The 20,917-nt window shown below is 35.6% G+C and overlaps 1 protein-coding gene across 1 annotated transcript in view; it reads right to left on the bottom strand.

Moving 5' to 3' along the window:
• Positions 1-15,105: 15,105 nt before the first annotated feature.
• Positions 15,106-20,917, bottom strand: part of timeout (circadian regulator timeout) — a 76,027-nt gene continuing 70,215 nt past the window's right edge. The window contains exons 14-18 of the mRNA XM_020955621.2: positions 20,398-20,539; positions 17,984-18,189; positions 17,621-17,709; positions 17,049-17,252; positions 15,106-16,586 (exon numbers count right to left, since the gene is read on the bottom strand). Of these exons, the coding sequence (XP_020811280.2) occupies positions 15,181-16,586; positions 17,049-17,252; positions 17,621-17,709; positions 17,984-18,189; positions 20,398-20,539 (2,047 nt within the window). The 3' untranslated portion in view covers positions 15,106-15,180. The remainder of the gene's footprint in view (positions 16,587-17,048; positions 17,253-17,620; positions 17,710-17,983; positions 18,190-20,397; positions 20,540-20,917) is intronic.

The raw sequence follows: 20,917 nt of genomic DNA, 5'->3' as shown, positions 1-20,917 counted from the left end.
CCAATTTTTGACAATTTTAATGATGTAACCCCTTATCATTTTTTGCAAAAATGGAAATATTTTAAAAAATTTCGATTTCTTCCAGACATGCCTAGATCGACTCAGCTGTTGATGCTGATCAAGAATATATATGATTTATAGGGTCGGAAATGACTCCTTCGCTATCTTTTAAGCTTCCGACTGAAGGTACAATACCATATTTTATCTATTTTTACGCCAATTTTTCCTAAAAATCAAATTTTAAAAAATTCATAACAAAGCCAAAAATGTGTTAATTTTAAATCGGAAAGTTGTCCCGAACTAGTTTTTATCCCGTTAACAAATCTGCATACTCAGTGTAACATTATTGCGAATTAAAATTACTGAAATTATAATCCCATTCTTTGAGTAGGTATTTTTTATATTTTTATGCCAATTTTTCCTAAAAATCAAATTGAAAAAAACTTATAACTATGCCAAAAATGCATTAATTTCAATTCGGAAACGTGTCCTCTGCTAGTTTTTATTAGGTTAATAAATCTGCATACTCAATTTTAAATTTTAGAATATTGAATTTTATGCCAATTTTTGACAATTTTAATGATGTAACCCCTTATCATTTTTTGCAAAAATGGAAATATTTTAAAAAAATTTCGATTTCTTCCAGACATGCCTAGATCGACTCAGCTGTTGATGCTGATCAAGAATATATATGATTTATAGGGTCGGAAATGACTCATTCGCTATCTTTTAAGCTTCCGACTGAAGGTACAATACCATATTTTATCTATTTTTACGCCAATTTTTCCTAAAAATCAAATTTTAAAAAATTCATAACAAAGCCAAAAATGCGTTAATTTTAAATCGGAAAGCTGTCCCGAGCTAGTTTTTATCCCGTTAACAAATCTGCATACTCAGTGTAACATTTTTGCGAATTAAAATTACTGAAATTATAATCCCATTCTTTGAGTAGGTATTTTTTATATTTTTATGCCAATTTTTCCTAAAAATCAAAATGAAAAAAACCTATAGCTAAGCCAAAAATGCATTAATTTCAATTCGGAAACGTGTCCTCTGCTAGTTTTCATTAGGTTAATAAATCTGCATACTCAATTTAAAATTTTAGAATATTGAATTTTATGCCAATTTTTGACAATTTTAATGATTTGATTAACTCCTTTATCATTTTTTGCAAAAATGGAAATATTTTTAAAAATTTCGATTTCTTCCAGACATGCCTAGATCGACTCAGCTGTTGATGCTGATCAAGAATATATATGATTTATAGGGTCGGAAATGACTCATTCGCTATCTTTTAAGCTTCCGACTGAAGGTACAATACCATATTTTATCTATTTTTACGCCAATTTTTCCTAAAAATCAAATTTTAAAAAATTCATAACAAAGCCAAAAATGCGTTAATTTTAAATCGGAAAGCTGTCCCGAGCTAGTTTTTATCCCGTTAACAAATCTGCATACTCAGTGTAACATTTTTGCGAATTAAAATTACTGAAATTATAATCCCATTCTTTGAGTAGGTATTTTTTATATTTTTATGCCAATTTTTCCTAAAAATCAAAATGGAAAAAAACCTATAACTATGCCAAAAATACATTAATTTCAATTCGGAAACGTGTCCTCTGCTAGTTTTTATTAGGTTAATAAATCTGCATACTCAATTTAAAATTTTAGAATATTGAATTTTATGCCAATTTTTGACAATTTTAATGATTATGATTAATCCTTTTATTATCATTTTTTGCAAAAATGGAAATATTTTTAAAAATTTCGATTTCTTCCAGACATGCCTAGATCGACTCAGCTGTTGATGCTGATCAAGAATATATATGATTTATAGGGTCGGAAATGACTCATTCGCTATCTTTTAAGCTTCCGACTGAAGGTACAATACCATATTTTATCTATTTTTACGCCAATTTTTCCTAAAAATCAAATTTTAAAAAATTCATAACAAAGCCAAAAATGCGTTAATTTTAAATCGGAAAGCTGTCCCGAACTAGTTTTTATCCCGTTAACAAATCTGCATACTCAGTGTAACATTATTGCGAATTAAAATTACTGAAATTATAATCCCATTCTTTGAGTAGGTATTTTTTATATTTTTATGCCAATTTTTCCTAAAAATCAAATTGAAAAAAACCTATAACTATGCCAAAAATGCATTAATTTCAATTCGGAAACGTGTCCTCTGCTAGTTTTTATTAGGTTAATAAATCTGCATACTCAATTTAAAATTTTAGAATATTGAATTTTATGCCAATTTTTGACAATTTTAATGATGTAACCCCTTATCATTTTTTGCAAAAATGGAAATATTTTAAAAAATTTCGATTTCTTCCAGACATGCCTAGATCGACTCAGCTGTTGATGCTGATCAAGAATATATATGATTTATAGGGTCGGAAATGACTCCTTCGCTATCTTTTAAGCTTCCGACTGAAGGTACAATACCATATTTTATCTATTTTTACGCCAATTTTTCCTAAAAATCAAATTTTAAAAAATTCATAACAAAGCCAAAAATGCGTTAATTTTAAATCGGAAAGCTGTCCCGAGCTAGTTTTTATCCCGTTAACAAATCTGCATACTCAGTGTAACATTTTTGCGAATTAAAATTACTGAAATTATAATCCCATTCTTTGAGTAGGTATTTTTTATATTTTTATGCCAATTTTTCCTAAAAATCAAAATGAAAAAAACCTTTAACTATGCCAAAAATGCATTAATTTCAATTCGGAAACGTGTCCTCTGCTAGTTTTTATTAGGTTAATAAATCTGCATACTCAATTTAAAATTTTAGAATATTGAATTTTATGCCAATTTTTGACAATTTTAATGATTATGTTAACGATCCTTTATCATTTTTTGCAAAAATGGAAATATTTTTAAAAATTTCGATTTCTTCCAGACATGCCTAGATCGACTCAGCTGTTGATGCTGATCAAGAATATATATGATTTATAGGGTCGGAAATGACTCATTCGCTATCTTTTAAGCTTCCGACTGAAGGTACAATACCATATTTTATCTATTTTTACGCCAATTTTTCCTAAAAATCAAATTTTAAAAAATTCATAACAAAGCCAAAAATGCGTTAATTTTAAATCGGAAAGCTGTCCCGAACTAGTTTTTATCCCGTTAACAAATCTGCATACTCAGTGTAACATTTTTGCGAATTAAAATTACTGAAATTATAATCCCATTCTTTGAGTAGGTATTTTTTATATTTTTATGCCAATTTTTCCTAAAAATCAAATTGAAAAAAACCTATAACTATGCCAAAAATGCATTAATTTCAATTCGGAAACGTGTCCTCTGCTAGTTTTTATTAGGTTAATAAATCTGCATACTCAATTTAAAATTTTAGAATATTGAATTTTATGCCAATTTTTGACAATTTTAATGATGTAACCGCTTATCATTTTTTGCAAAAATGGAAATATATTAAAAAAATTTCGATTTCTTCCAGACATGCCTAGATCGACTCAGCTGTTGATGCTGATCAAGAATATATATGATTTATAGGGTCGGAAATGACTCATTCGCTATCTTTTAAGCTTCCGACTGAAGGTACAATACCATATTTTATCTTTTTTTACGCCAATTTTTCCTAAAAATCAAATTTTAAAAAATTCATAACAAAGCCAAAAATGCGTTAATTTTAAATTGGAAAGCTGTCCCGAGCTAGTTTTTCTCCCGTTAACAAATCTGCATACTCAGTGTAACATTTTTGCGAATTAAAATTACTGAAATTATAATCCCATTCTTTGAGTAGGTATTTTTTATATTTTTATGCCAATTTTTCCTAAAAATCAAAAGGAAAAAAACCTATAACTATGCCAAAAATACATTAATTTCAATTCGGAAACGTGTCCTCTGCTAGTTTTCATTAGGTTAATAAATCTGCATACTCAATTTAAAATTTTAGAATATTGACATTTTAATGCAATTTTTGACAATTTTAATGATTTTACCCCTTATCATTTTTTGCAAAAATGGAAATATTTTTAAAAATTTCGATTTCTTCCAGACATGCCTAGATCGACTCAGCTGTTGATGCTGATCAAGAATATATATGATTTATAGGGTCGGAAATGACTCATTCGCTATCTTTTAAGCTTCCGACTGATGGTATAATACCATATTTTATCTATTTTTACGCCAATTTTTCCTAAAAATCAAATTTTAAAAAATTCATAACAAAGCCAAAAATGCGTTAATTTTAAATCGGAAAGCTGTCCCGAGCTAGTTTTTATCCCGTTAACAAATCTGCATACTCAGTCTAACATTTTTGCGAATTAAAATTACTGAAATTATAATCCCATTCTTTGAGTAGGTATTTTTTATATTTTTATGCCAATTTTTCCTAAAAATCAAATTGAAAAAAACTTATAACTATGCCAAAAATGCATTAATTTCAATTCGGAAACGTGTCCTCTGCTAGTTTTTATTAGGTTAATAAATCTGCATACTCAATTTAAAATTTTAGAATATTGAATTTTATGCCAATTTTTGACAATTTTAATGATGTAACCCCTTATCATTTTTTGCAAAAATGGAAATATTTTAAAAAATTTCGATTTCTTCCAGACATGCCTAGATCGACTCAGCTGTTGATGCTGATCAAGAATATATATGATTTATAGGGTCGGAAATGACTCATTCGCTATCTTTTAAGCTTCCGACTGAAGGTACAATACCATATTTTATCTATTTTTACGCCAATTTTTCCTAAAAATCAAATTTTAAAAAATTCATAACAAAGCCAAAAATGCGTTAATTTTAAATCGGAAAGCTGTCCCGAGCTAGTTTTTATCCCGTTAACAAATCTGCATACTCAGTGTAACATTTTTGCGAATTAAAATTACTGAAATTATAATCCCATTCTTTGAGTAGGTATTTTTTATATTTTTATGCCAATTTTTCCTAAAAATCAAATTGGAAAAAAACCTATAACTATGCCAAAAATGCATTAATTTCAATTCGGAAACGTGTCCTCTGCTAGTTTTTATTAGGTTAATAAATCTGCATACTCAATTTAAAATTTTAGAATATTGAATTTTATGCCAATTTTTGACAATTTTAATGATTATGATTAATGATTTTATTATCATTTTTTGCAAAAATGGAAATATTTTTAAAAATTTCGATTTCTTCCAGACATGCCTAGATCGACTCAGCTGTTGATGCTGATCAAGAATATATATGATTTATAGGGTCGGAAATGACTCATTCGCTATCTTTTAAGCTTCCGACTGAAGGTACAATACCATATTTTATCTATTTTTACGCCAATTTTTCCTAAAAATCAAATTTTAAAAAATTCATAACAAAGCCAAAAATGCGTTAATTTTAAATCGGAAAGCTGTCCCGAGCTAGTTTTTATCCCGTTAACAAATCTGCATACTCAGTGTAACATTTTTGCGAATTAAAATTACTGAAATTATAATCCCATTCTTTGAGTAGGTATTTTTTATATTTTTATGCCAATTTTTCCTAAAAATCAAAATGAAAAAAACCTATAGCTAAGCCAAAAATGCATTAATTTCAATTCGGAAACGTGTCCTCTGCTAGTTTTTATTAGGTTAATAAATCTGCATACTCAATTTAAAATTTTAGAATATTGAATTTTATGCCAATTTTTGACAATTTTAATGATGTAACCCCTTATCATTTTTTGCAAAAATGGAAATATATTAAAAAATTTCGATTTCTTCCAGACATGCCTAGATCGACTCAGCTGTTGATGCTGATCAAGAATATATATGATTTATAGGGTCGAAAATGACTCATTCGCTATCTTTTAAGCTTCCGACTGAAGGTATAATACCATATTTTATCTATTTTTACGCCAATTTTTCCTAAAAATCAAATTTTAAAAAATTCATAACAAAGCCAAAAATGCGTTAATTTTAAATCGGAAAGCTGTCCCGAACTAGTTTTTATCCCGTTAACAAATCTGCATACTCAGTGTTACATTTTTGCGAATTAAAATTACTGAAATTATAATCCCATTCTTTGAGTAGGTATTTTTTATATTTTTATGCCAATTTTTCCTAAAAATCAAAATGAAAAAAACCTATAGCTAAGCCAAAAATGCATTAATTTCAATTCGGAAACGTGTCCTCTGCTAGTTTTCATTAGGTTAATAAATCTGCATACTCAATTTAAAATTTTAGAATATTGAATTTTATGCCAATTTTTGACAATTTTAATGATTATGATTAATGATTTTATTATCATTTTTTGCAAAAATGGAAATATTTTTAAAAATTTCGATTTCTTCCAGACATGCCTAGATCGACTCAGCTGTTGATGCTGATCAAGAATATATATGATTTATAGGGTCGGAAATGACTCATTCGCTATCTTTTAAACTTCCGACTGAAGGTACAATACCATATTTTATCTATTTTTACGCCAATTTTTCCTAAAAATCAAATTTTAAAAAATTCATAACAAAGCCAAAAATGCGTTAATTTTAAATCGGAAAGCTGTCCCGAACTAGTTTTTATCCCGTTAACAAATCTGCATACTCAGTGTAACATTTTTGCGAATTAAAATTACTGAAATTATAATCCCATTCTTTGAGTAGGTATTTTTTATATTTTTATGCCAATTTTTCCTAAAAATCAAAATGAAAAAAACCTATAGCTAAGCCAAAAATGCATTAATTTCAATTCGGAAACGTGTCCTCTGCTAGTTTTTATTAGGTTAATAAATCTGCATACTCAATTTAAAATTTTAGAATATTGAATTTTATGCCAATTTTTGACAATTTTAATGATGTAACCGCTTATCATTTTTTGCAAAAATGGAAATATATTAAAAAATTTCGATTTCTTCCAGACATGCCTAGATCGACTCAGCTGTTGATGCTGATCAAGAATATATATGATTTATAGGGTCGGAAATGACTCATTCGCTATCTTTTAAGCTTCCGACTGAAGGTATAATACCATATTTTATCTATTTTTACGCCAATTTTTCCTAAAAATCAAATTTTAAAAATTTCATAAAACAGCCAAAAATGCGTTAATTTTAAATCGGAAAGCTGTCCCGAACTAGTTTTTATCCCGTTAACAAATCTGCATACTCAGTGTAACATTTTTGCGAATTAAAATTACTGAAATTATAATCCCATTCTTTGAGTAGGTATTTTTTATATTTTTATGCCAATTTTTCCTAAAAATCAAAATGAAAAAAACCTATAGCTAAGCCAAAAATGCATTAATTTCAATTCGGAAACGTGTCCTCTGCTAGTTTTCATTAGGTTAATAAATCTGCATACTCAATTTAAAATTTTAGAATATTGAATTTTATGCCAATTTTTGACAATTTTAATGATGTAACCCCTTATCATTTTTTGCAAAAATGGAAATATATTAAAACATTTCGATTTCTTCCAGACATGCCTAGATCGACTCAGCTGTTGATGCTGATCAAGAATATATATGATTTATAGGGTCGGAAATGACTCATTCGCTATCTTTTAAGCTTCCGACTGAAGGTATAATAGCATATTTTATCTATTTTTACGCCAATTTTTCCTACATCATTAAAATTGTCAAAAATTGGCATAAAATTCAATATTCTAAAATTTAAAATTGAGTATGCAGATTTATTAACCTAATAAAAACTAGCAGAGGACACGTTTCCGAATTGAAATTAATGCATTTTTGGCATAGTTATAAGTTTTTTTCATTTTGATTTTTAGGAAAAATTGGCATAAAAATATAAAAAATACCTACTCAAAGAATGGGATTATAATTTCAGTAATTTTAATTCGCAAAAATATTACACTGAGTATGCAGATTTGTTAACGGGATAAAAACTAGCTCGGGACAGCTTTCCGATTTAAAATTAACGCATTTTTGGCTTTGTTATGAATTTTTTAAAATTTGATTTTTAGGAAAAATTGGCGTAAAAATAGATAAAATATGGTATTGTACCTTCAGTCGGAAGCTTAAAAGATAGCGAAGGAGTCATTTCCGACCCTATAAATCATATATATTCTTGATCAGCATCAACGCTGAGTCGATCTAGGCATATCTGGAAGAAATCGAAATTTTTAAAAATATTTCCATTTTTGCAAAAAATGATAAGGGGTTACATCATTAAAATTGTCAAAAATTGGCATAAAATTCAATATTCTAAAATTTTAAATTGAGTATGCAGATTTATTAACCTAATAAAAACTAGCAGAGGACACGTTTCCGAATTGAAATTAATGCATTTTTGGCATAGTTAAAGTTTTTTTCATTTTGATTTTTAGGAAAAATTGGCATAAAAATATAAAAAATACCTACTCAAAGAATGGGATTATAATTTCAGTAATTTTAATTCGCAAAAATATTACACTGAGTATGCAGATTTGTTAACGGGATAAAAACTAGCTCGGGACAGCTTTCCGATTTAAAATTAACGCATTTTTGGCTTTGTTATGAATTTTTTAAAATTTGATTTTTAGGAAAAATTGGCGTAAAAATAGATAAAATATGGTATTGTACCTTCAGTCGGAAGCTTAAAAGATAGCGAAGGAGTCATTTCCGACCCTATAAATCATATATATTCTTGATCAGCATCAACAGCTGAGTCGATCTAGGCATGTCTGGAAGAAATCGAAATTTTTAAAAATATTTCCATTTTTGCAAAAAATGATAAGGGGTTACAGCATTAAAATTGTCAAAAATTGGCATAAAATTCAAAATTCTAAAATTTTAAATTGAGTATGCAGATTTATTAACCTAATAAAAACTAGCAGAGAACACGTTTCCGAATTGAAATTAATGCATTTTTGGCATAGTTATAAGTTTTTTTCATTTTGATTTTTAGGGAAAATTGGCATAAAAATATAAAAAATACCTACTCAAAGAATGGGATTATAATTTCAGTAATTTTAATTCGCAAAAATATTACACTGAGTATGCAGATTTGTTAACGGGATAAAAACTAGCTCGGGACAGCTTTCCGATTTAAAATTAACGCATTTTTGGCTTTGTTATGAATTTTTTAAAATTTGATTTTTAGGAAAAATTGGCGTAAAAATAGATAAAATATGGTATTGTACCTTCAGTCGGAAGCTTAAAAGATAGCGAAGGAGTCATTTCCGACCCTATAAATCATATATATTCTTGATCAGCATCAACAGCTGAGTCGATCTAGGCATGTCTGGAAGAAATCGAAATTTTTAAAAATATTTCCATTTTTGCAAAAAATGATAAGGGGTTACATCATTAAAATTGTCAAAAATTGGCATAAAATTCAATATTCTAAAATTTTAAATTGAGTATGCAGATTTATTAACCTAATAAAAACTAGCAGAGGACACGTTTCCGAATTGAAATTAATGCATTTTTGGCATAGTTATAAGTTTTTTTCATTTTGATTTTTAGGAAAAATTGGCATAAAAATATAAAAAATACCTACTCAAAGAATGGGATTATAATTTCAGTAATTTTAATTCGCAAAAATATTACACTGAGTATGCAGATTTGTTAACGGGATAAAAACTAGCTCGGGACAGCTTTCCGATTTAAAATTAACGCATTTTTGGCTTTGTTATGAATTTTTTAAAATTTGATTTTTAGGAAAAATTGGCGTAAAAATAGATAAAATATGGTATTGTACCTTCAGTCGGAAGCTTAAAAGATAGCGAAGGAGTCATTTCCGACCCTATAAATCATATATATTCTTGATCAGCATCAACAGCTGAGTCGATCTAGGCATATCTGGAAGAAATCGAAATTTTTAAAAATATTTCCATTTTTGCAAAAAATGATAAGGGGTTACATCATTAAAATTGTCAAAAATTGGCATAAAATTCAATATTCTAAAATTTTAAATTGAGTATGCAGATTTATTAATCTAATAAAAACTAGCAGAGGACACGTTTCCGAATTGAAATTAATGCATTTTTGGCTTAGTTATGAGTTTTTTTCAATTTGATTTTTAGGAAAAATTGGCATAAAAATATAAAAAATACCTACTCAAAGAATGGGATTAACGGGATAAAAACTAGCTCGGGACAGCTTTCCGATTTAAAATTAACGCATTTTTGGCTTTGTTATGAATTTTTTAAAATTTGATTTTTAGGAAAAATTGGCGTAAAAATAGATAAAATATGGTATTGTACCTTCAGTCGGAAGCTTAAAAGATAGCGAAGGAGTCATTTCCGACCCTATAAATCATATATATTCTTGATCAGCATCAACAGCTGAGTCGATCTAGGCATGTCTGGAAGAAATCGAAATTTTTAAAAATATTTCCATTTTTGCAAAAAATGATAAGGGGTTACATCATTAAAATTGTCAAAAATTGGCATAAAATTCAATATTCTAAAATTTTAAATTGAGTATGCAGATTTATTAACCTAATAAAAACTAGCAGAGGACACGTTTCCGAATTGAAATTAATGCATTTTTGGCATAGTTATAAGTTTTTTTCATTTTGATTTTTAGGAAAAATTGGCATAAAAATATAAAAAATACCTACTCAAAGAATGGGATTATAATTTCAGTAATTTCCATTTGCAAACATTTTTCTTTGAGTATGAAGATTTGTTAATGTTTGTTATGTTTTTCTGCCGGAGATAGCTAGAAAGATTGTCTGTCGATGCTGATCAAGAATATATATGATTGTATAGGGTCTGAAATGATTCCTTCACATTTTACAAGCCTGACTAAAATTATTATACCCTCCAAGGGTATATAACTCATAAGTTTATGTATGTATATAATGAGCAAATTGAAGAAAACTCAGGAAATACATATTTTTGAAGCCACAGGAATTGAATTCGTTTGAAGATGCTAACTTTCTCCTCCAAATCCCCAATATCCCGGACTCTGTAAGGACCAAACTTCTCCCCAGCAGGGAAGACCCACCGCAATGCCCACAAAGGAATTGGCACTCTCGCCGTCCAACCACATTTCGCCTACAATAAATCCAGACAAAGCCAACTTTTTGGCAAGCGAGAATTTATGCCCGGACTCCCGGCCGACTTCTTAGCGATTTGTTCGGGCTTATAATTCATGTTTTAATTGGCAAAAGCCGAGGCAAGAGGCGCAGACATCGAAGAGACGCATTTATTTATGACTCGTTAAGTGTAAAATATTTGGCGGAAAATCAAAGGATGCCGGGGAAGCCCTTTTCAGTTCCAGCTCTAACTCAAACTCAGATCTAAATCATATGTCTGCTTATGGAGGGGAGGCCTAGTAGTGACTGCCCCAAAAGCGGGGCAAAAAACGGCTGCCAAGTTGGCAGCCATTAGGCTAATTATAAGCTTTTCCACTAGCCAGGGACCCCAACACAATGCTAAGCCCCATGCGAGCGCTTTTGAAACGATAAGACCCGAATACGGGATCACGAGGCCCACTAAAAGCCCCTTGTACTGGGCCAAACATAAACTACAATAACAATTAGTCGGCTTATGGGGTCCGAACCCCAAACCCCGAACCCCGAACCCGAACCCCGAACCCTCGTCAGGCGTAAAAGAAAAGTGTCCACAAAGTTTGTGCGTAAGCCGCTGAGAGCGGGTGGCTTCGATCCATTGGGGTTAACAAAGGCCACTCCGGGCTGTCATTGGGCCAGAAGTTGGCCGGGCTAAAGAGTGCATGACATACGTTTTTTACAATTATTTACTGACACTTCCGAGTCACGCCCTTAGGTGTCCTGCAAAAGGAACGGAAGGATAAGACGGTGCATGTAAGCCAGCCAGATTTAGGCCAGCTTTTTGCTTTCAGAAAACAAAGCATGAGTTGGTGGAGAATTTGTGAGTTTGGTAGTCAGAGGAATAAGGTTGTAACAACTAGAACTTCTAAATATTAGAACTTTATAACTATATTATAATAATTATTCAGAAGTTGATTAAAAAAGCGTTACAAATACATTAATTCAAAGTATAATATTTGCTTATTTTCTTTTTGAAACTAAGACAAACTTGGCTCGATGTCTGCCTGCTTTGCTACTCAAATATATACCTTGTTAAAATAGAAAACAATTGTAACCCAATCTTAAGTTGTCCGAGGTTGTTTAATTTCTCAAGCTGCGAATCTCAGTTCTTCAGAAATGCTCTTCGGATGAGAGCCGCTAATCAAAGCACTTCATCCGCAGAGTAAACACTCGACCAAGTACTTCTTCGGCAAGTGTATTTCAGCTTCTCCGTTTTGAAAGCAAACTTTTACCGCCTCCCCCGCCTTTCGGGCCTTTGTTATGATTTCGAAAAAGCCAAGGCGGGACAGTGAACTGTGTTTGTCATCGGGCCAAGGCACCGAAGACCGGGAAATCCTCTCCACAGGCAGTCGGTGAAGTTTTTGCCAAAGTGCTTTCTTCGCTCAACGTCCTGCGAGTCCTGTGAAGCCTACGTATCTGGCAGTGTGTTTATCACACGTCAAAGGCACTTTTTGTCTTTGCCCAAATCTGCTTCAGTTCGAGTCGGGATGAGAGGCGTATAAAAAGTTTGTGTTGTATAAACATTGTGTGATTGTTAGAAAAACATGTGCCAAAGGCACAGAGCACACGCTCGCCAAGAATAACGCCCACACGAAAGCGAGGAATACAGAAGGACTTGGTAGATCTGGGAATACACTAATATTTTTGATTAAAATATGCAATAGAATACATTTTACAGAAGGACTTTCGTAGTTCGTTATTAATTTACAGAAATAATGTAAAAACTTAACATGTAATTATATTTTTCTTTTTCTTTTCTTTGCAATACTTATTATCCTTGCGTTACAAGCATTTTCCTCAACTAACAATACCCTCGCATAAGTATGTATAATGAGAGAAAAACGGGGGAAAAGCTGGATAAAGGCAAAGCGAACTCATCAAACAACGCCATCATCTGCATATGCCACGTCCTTGTCAGCGACATACTCATTCCCGTTATGATGAAAAGTCGCAAGTTTTTCCCAGCGCGCGTCTGTGTCACAATAAAGTCGCCTTTATAGTCCCGAGATTAGGTTAATCCGCTGGCTGTTGGCTGTTGGCTGTTGGCATCGCTATCTGCACGGCCTTTGTTCTAATGATGGAAATGAGCGTGTGAAAAGCCCGGGCAATAACTCTTTCTGTTTTCTGTTTTTCCCTAATGAAAGGCGTTACAGTTTATTGTGCTCACGCACAAACACGCATTCCATGGCGAACGCGGGCTTAATGAACCGCTCCTGCCGGCTTATTCGCAACGAAAAAAAGAGGAAATTCAAGTCCCAGGACTCGCTTTATCATAATTTACGATGTATTAAGTGATTTTAAACATTATGCTTGCTGTTGTTATTGCTATTACAGGCGTCTTTTGCGACCTCTTTGGCATACTTGCACACACAGAGACAGGTCGTGGTAAATGAATAGTGACAATGAATTATTATTTACTCCAGTAGGAGATAATATATAGGTTTACAACCAATAGCTTCAAGTAACTTTGATCATAACCTTTAACCTCTTTGACTAATATTGCTATTAATATTCTCTTTACCACTATTTTCTTGGCTTGTGCTGTGCACCCACCCAGAGGTGTGACTACCCTTATAGCAGGCCCGGAAAGAAGGTGTGGCATTCTTTTGAGGGCTCATGCAGTTGACATGTGCCAAGGAGGTTGATTAAATTAATGAAATAAATTATGAGCTGCTCATCACCGGCTCGTTCGCTGTTGCCTTTTTAAATTGAGTGCGCGCCATCTTGAAATTAATAATGTGACATGTCACAGGAGCAGGAGCAGGAGAAGGAAAAGGGGACGGAACGTAAGAGGTCTCCTGCTTTGGCAGGTGCCACACACGTGTGTCGAGTCCTTTTAATTCCGTTGCAAAATAAATGAAGTGCCTAAGCCCGTGTAGACGTTAGTCGTCTGTCTGCCAGGCGGGGAAACTGATTTATGCACAGACTTGGATTTTTTCACAAGCCCGCTCTTAAATTTATGCACTTAATTTCATTAATGCGATCGCTGCGACATCGCGCATACGCCCCGTGTTGCACGCTTTTGCGGAAGCTGCACAGACAGTTGACTCTGATTATTGAATTGAATTTGCTTTTAAAGTGGTTTCCCCCAATCAAACCGCATTCTCATCTGCGGCCGAGTAATTTCCAATAAAATAGACACAGAATAAAAGTTCTCTTCTGCCCATGGACGACGCACCCACAAAATTTGTTAGAGAATCATCCCGAAAAATCCAATAAAAACAGAATAAGACCAACGGCCAGTGTTGTCCTCAGTTCGGCCCTAGAAGCTGCTACAATGCGATGCAGTTAAGTGCGATTACTCCTTCCGACAATGCGGATTGTGTGGGAACTGCAACTGGCATTGCACAATGCTCACACCGAGCATTTGCATATGGAATCCTGTGCAGTCTTTCTACACTTGTCAAAGCACCGAACTTAAATAATATACTTACAATAGAATAATATATGAATATATACACTCAAATATATTGTTTAAACTCTATGACAAAATTCAAAGTTATGACATTTTCCCACATTCCTTAACTTGAAATGTATATGTATGATTTTCCAAAGTGTACTTCTTTCGGACCTTCGAACTCGTACTGAATCTGTGTGACTTGAACCCTCTCGCCCTGGCCAGAAAATTAACAAAATGCATTTCACGATGCGAAGCCAATCCTCACTCCAGCCAGGGTGCATCGGGCCAACAAAAGCCACCAAATTAGCAGACGCACACAAAAGACTCTCGGATGGGAGCCGTGTTCACAATGGACCAGCACAAAATACCATCAGGACAACTGTGGGAATGGTGTAGAGGTAATGGAACGTCTAGGCCATGTTTGCTGCCAGACAGTTACAATGGAGTTGGTTGACTTTTGCTACCCATGTGGTATCCTTCGGCTGCCACAGTAGGCAGTAAAGGATGTTGTTTTGAGTGTTCCTTCATCCTGAAAATGGGAAACATAAATGCTTTTCTATATTATTTATAATCCTTGATCTATTGAGTCACAAGGTTGAACATTAAAATGAATTCAAATTCTTGTGATTATTCGATTCATCAAACCATAGTAGAAGGACTTTTATTTATACCATAATTCTTTATACCCTTTTTTTGTGACAAAATGTCTGCATCCACCCTGTTATACATGACAAAAGGACAAACAAAAGCCAATATGCAAATTAAAAGTTACATTTATTCGAGCTCCCATTCCGGTGAGCCATAAAATCAAAAGCAGAACCCGGACTGCATTAAAAATCATCCTCATCATCATCGTCATCGATGATGGCCAAGCGACGCCGCTTGGACGGCTCTCCATTGACTTTAGCTGGCTTTTTGCGAGCAAGAAAGTTGTTCTCATCGTCGCTATCCTCCTTCGCATCATCCTCCTGATCGTCCTCGTCGCTGCGTGGGCGTTTGTTTGTCTTGTCAGCAGGCGAGGCGCCATCATCATCATTGTCGCTATCCGAGTCAATTACATTAGCGCGACGTGCACGCTGCAAGGACTTGTTGGTATTGTTCTCCTTCTCTTCATCGCCATCATCTCGTTGCTTCTCATCCCCGTCCTCGTCCTCATCCTCCAGTTCGAGCAGCCGAGCACGATAGTCCTCCGAGTTGAAGTCGAATGCATCATCGTCGTTCGCCTCTTGAGCGGCCTTTGTTGACTCATTTAGAACCATATCGCCGAGCTTGATTTTAGTGGCTCGCTTGGTTCTCAATTGCTCAAATAAATCATCCGTGTTGGGTTTCTCCAGCTCCGCTGGTACCTCTTCCTTTGGCTCCTTGGCCTTGCCTTTGTCCTTTTGCTTGGCCTTTTTCTCGCTCGCTTTTACTTTGGACTTGGCCTTGCCCTTTGGAGGAGGCCTCTGTTCGGCCTCGTCATCGCTTTGGTTGAACATTAGGCTATCCAGCTTTCGCTGTTGCTCGGCGGCTATATTCTCCTGACGCTGTCTGGTGTGCTTGTCCAGAAAATCTTCTTCCTCCTCCTCATCCTCATCGCCTTCTTCCTGTCCTTCATCTTCGTTGTCCTCTTGATCCTCCTCCTCTTCGTCCTCAATTTCCACTTCTTCGCCGGCCAGAATTTTGGCACGCAGTTGCAAATCGGCAGGATTTAAATAGGTGGGAATACGCCAGTAGGTCTCCATCCCCGCAATGGGTGGCTGCATTCCGAGGGCAACGAGAACCTTTTGGAAATCCCCATCCTCCATGGCATCCTTTTGGTCCTGCATTAGCGGCAGGAGTGGTATACCATCATCTTCCTCGGCTGGCTCCTCGGTATCCTCGCTGGCATCCTGCAGAGACTCCTGCAGCCACTCGACGGCGGATTGGTACTTTTCTGCATCGACCTGAGAAACTAATGCTCTCACCGTGCCCACATCCAATGGAGTGCGCACCACCTGACGCTTCTTGGCTTTGGGTTTCTTTGTGGGCTTTCGGTATCCATCCTCTTCAGGCATGGGCTCCTCCATGAAGTCGTACCCGTCGTTGCTCTTTTCCAGATCGTAAGCCTTAGCCTTGGCCTTGCTTCTCCCCTTGGCGGTTTTGGGTGGCAGTATTTCGGATTTGTCCGCAATCAGATGAATCTGAAGCATCCGCTTGATGATCTGTTGCTTTGAGCGGCGCTCATCAAACTCCTTGACGATGCGTTCCAAGCAATCTGCAAAGACAGTTTTAGAATGTTTCTTTAATAAGTTATCTATCTGAAGAGTAACAATATATCAATTTATTTATTATTATTATTACCCCTGCAGAGCAGAGCATTATAACTGGGTAATCAGCATCAACAAGCGAATCTTTCTAGCTATCTCCCGCAGAAAAACAAAATTTTTAACAAATTTTCCATTTTTACAAAAAAAGGAAAGGGGTTACATCGTTAAAATTGTCAAAAATTTATCAAATTTTTTATTTTAAATTGAGTATGCAGATTTATTAACCTAATAAAAACTAGCGTAGCAACGATTTCCGAATTGAAATTAATGCATTTTTGGCTGAGTTATGAAGTTTTAAATTTCCTTAAGATAGCCTTTTTCTATCTGATTTTTTTTCTGATAAGCCTACTCCCTAAACTGGAACTGGTCCTTCTCGTCGTCCTGGGTACTCAAACTGGTTGTCCACTTACCCGGCTCGGTGCGATGCTGATCGTATAAGCTCCTTAGCTCCTCATCCTCTTCCGGCTGCCAAAGGTTTTTGCCACCCTGGGCCGCCTTGGTCGAACGTTTGGTGGGAGCCTTGAACAGCAGGCCCAGTTCCTTGAGCTTCTTCAGGATTGTACGGCGATTGCGCGTCTTGTCGGCCAAATTGTCCAGAATCCAATCAATCACATCTGAAAGAGCAGACACAATTGGGTTGTTGTTTTCAGTCTATCCAATGCCGGGCTAGGCATTTTATGCCTGCTGCCGTTTGAGCAACTCGAGTGCCGGAGCTCTGATTGCTTCTATTCATTTACTGCGAATCCGGTTTTAATTCACACTCCGGAGGAGTTGCCGCAACGGCAGCTAGAACTTGTCTAGGGACACAAAACGTTTGAAAACTGAGCCTAAGGATATACTAAATACCCTTTTAAAGTGGTTAAATCAGCGAAAGTAAAAGAGCGTTAAGGCAATTTTTGGGTAAATATTATAAACGATTTTAAAGAGACAAAAGTTGATAGTTTGTGAAGCAATTTTGCATCCCTGGATCTCCAATACTAACCCTTTTCCGTTTCGGGATTGCGCTGATTCTCCTCGAAGAGGAAGCGCAGCTCCGACTCCTGCTCCTCGGTCCAGGCTCCCTTGGTGCCACTGCAAGTAAAGTTAACCGAATGTAGATATATATTCCAGTCGATTTAGACTACTCTCTCCTTGCGTAGTATCTGACCCTTTGACTACTACTCGCCTGGGGCAGCAGATACAATGACTTGGCTGGAGACTCGGCTCCGTTGGCCGCTGGCCATCATTTATCATGTGCCAACTAAACGACAGAAGATGAAGCCCCGGCTCAGTCAATCATGCGCCCATTGTGATGATGGGCCCCCTCTTAACCCCGGACAATCCCAGGAGATACACCCATACTCACCCTTCATAGGCATCACAATAGCCCGACTCCAGCTCATTTGCCTCCCTGATGCCTTTGTAAAATAATAACTCTGCATAGATTTTGGGATTAGCAGGGGCCACCTCGACAAATTTGCGCACTACAAAGATGGCCAGGCGACGCAGCTCCTCCTGATGGGCGTCACGTTCCACGCTGAAGACTTGTTGAAAGATGCGGAACAGCTTGGCCTGTGGAGGGATAGACACAGAGAGAGAGGTCGGTGAGGTTGTGCTTGAAATTCAAATGAAAAGTTTCTGGAAAGACAGCCACAACAGCAGTCTACCCTCCCCTCCTCCATCATTCAACAACTCCCCTTCCTGCGGTTGCCGCCTGCGGTTGTCGCTCTGCCGAGCAAGATATCATTTGCAGTTGGCAAAAACTTTATAAACGCCACCCAAGCCCACGTCTAACCCTAAAAATCCCCCTTGCCAGAGGTTGAGCTCGTCCCGTGCTGTATCGTCGTTGTCGACTGTCGTCGTCCGTATTTGGAATTTAATTTATCCTATGATTGCGCAGACCCATTAGTGGTTTTGACTTTGCATATGATGCTACTTTTGTTTTGCTTGTGGCCAGGCTGGCAAGCAGCAGTCTGCTCCTTTTGATGGCCACATGGACATGGATAGCTGCATTCATTCACTGCACAGAAAAAATTATCTCCTATATAAAGACAAAAAAAGGGACTACAATAAGAGATTAATTAATTTTCTCTCAAGTACATTAAGGAAAATAGTCTAAAGATTTGTAAAACTATAATATATTGGTTAAATAAAAGATCAATATAAACTAAAAGGTAACGCTCTATAATATTAAGAGGTTACTGCTCACAATAAATGCTCTAAGAGTTTACTCTTGACTTGATAAATGTTTTCCCTATATTTTTTAGAATTTCTTTTCTATCAGTGTCCTGTTTCTCATTCTCGTCATCGTCATTGTCGTCCTTTTAATCGTCGCTTGTGCACAGCAGACACTGAGCCGGCTTAGATGACGCTGATAGGGAGCAGTCTCTGCCCCGCCAGAGCCTGGCCAGAAGCGGGGAAACACAGGAGACGCTATGCATCGGCTTTGTTACCCCCAAAATGCGATGCCGTTTTTGGTTGCTTCAGTGATTAGCCATTCGCCAGAGACTCTGCAGTGCTTTCTGCATGCGATTGCGATTCAACTGGCGAAAAACCTAAAAAGAGCTTAAAGCATCGCTTAAAGCCAATGAAAATGGAAAAGCCTTTTGGGTTGGGAGGGTGGAGAGGTAAACGCGAAGGCCGCCCAGCAGCCTGCTGCTGAATGTGATTTATGAACTCTGCCCGAAAAGAAAAGTTTAATTGCCAGACGTGAAAAGCAGCATAAGCAGTTGAAAAGAAATCCGGAAGGCAGTGGAACCTCTCCCGGGAAAGGTACAATATTTAATGCCCTACAGAAAGAGATTTATGAAATTAAAAGCATTAAATTATAAATTTTACAATACAACAATTACAAAAATATATACTTAACATAACGCAGAGCAAAATATATTAATCTATAGAGTTAAAGTTCTTATGACTCAGTTTGATTAAAGAATATACATCTTCTAAGCTAAAAATAATATAATTCACCAGAAATATAACCAAATGTCACTTTAAATTTAGCTTAAAAGCCTCAATTTAAATCTGGGAAATACCTTTGAGAACCAACTCCAAGACAATCGCGTTAGACTCTTCCCCAGAGGGGACTGAACAAACTCAAACACAGACATTTGAATATTTGAGTCGCAGCCCCAACCGATGCTGCGGCTCAAGGCAGCGCGTGAAAGGCTTAAAAAGTTCAAATTCCAGCTGACAGGACCCAGGGACCTGAAGGGAGTCCTCCGAAAACCCAACGAACCCGCTTTAAAAAAAAAATATATATATATGTACGCCACCGCGCCGCAGTAAATATCGTTTGTGGCTTTGGACAAAAAGAAAAAAGGTCCGCTTAATTTGTACAAATTACCATAAAAATGAAATGAAAGCAGCGACAGTGGAAGAAAGAGCAAGGCACAAAAATATAACAAAAAAATTACAGAAAAGGAATGCCAGCTAAGCTGTGGCATTTGTTTTTGCATTTGACTTTGATTTATGTGCAGGTCCTTTTAAAAAAATATTTAAAAAGCCCCCGTTGCGGGTTCAACAAATGCATTTCACAGGTGAGGGGTGAGCATTTTTCTTTAAATTTAAGCTTCAAATGAATTATTATTAATGAAATTAAATATATTTGAAAATATTGTATTAACAAATACACTGAGGGACTGTCCCTGTTTTCCAACTTAACCTAAGAAGTCACAAATGCTCAAGCTAAAGAATACATTTTTCCCAACTTCCCTCCAGAATTCCTTTTCTGGATAATATAAAGTTAGTCCGATTGTTTAATTGGGTTAACTTTCTCACCTGGTAAAGCATTCCCGGACATTTACAGCCATAGGCGATGCGATGTAGTATAGTTACTGCCGCCTTCAAGGATCGCGTGGGTATATCTGCCCAGTCCGTCAGCACTAATGTACAGGCGCGAACGATTTTCGGATTCAGCAACCTAGGGGAACGATGGGGTATTATAAAGCAGAACTCCAATTAAATTATGCTAAATTTAACTAATTATGATTTAAGAGTTTATCCAGGCAGCCACCCCCGAGAAACAGCATCGAGAGCACAGGCACAGACACCGCAACCGCAAATGTTCTACACTCGGTGCTAAAGTTTTGGGAACATTTAGAAACAACAGTAGCAGCAACAACAATGGCAACGGCAGCGCAATTAAAATACAACCGGCAAACCAACTTGACGTCATTTTATTATAATTGTTGTAGCGGGTCGGGATGAGTGTTGCTGATGTTGCTGTTGCTGATGTTGCTGCTGCTGCTGTGCGACTGATGTTGCTGTTGTTCGTCCTAAGCTGCCCGCGGCATCTGTG

Source organism: Drosophila serrata, unplaced genomic scaffold (assembly GCF_035046125.1).
Source record: "Drosophila serrata isolate PLE 108 unplaced genomic scaffold, ASM3504612v1 contig_382, whole genome shotgun sequence".
Classification (NCBI taxonomy): Eukaryota; Metazoa; Arthropoda; class Insecta; order Diptera; family Drosophilidae; genus Drosophila; species Drosophila serrata.
This window is presented reverse-complemented; position numbering and strand designations above follow the sequence as displayed.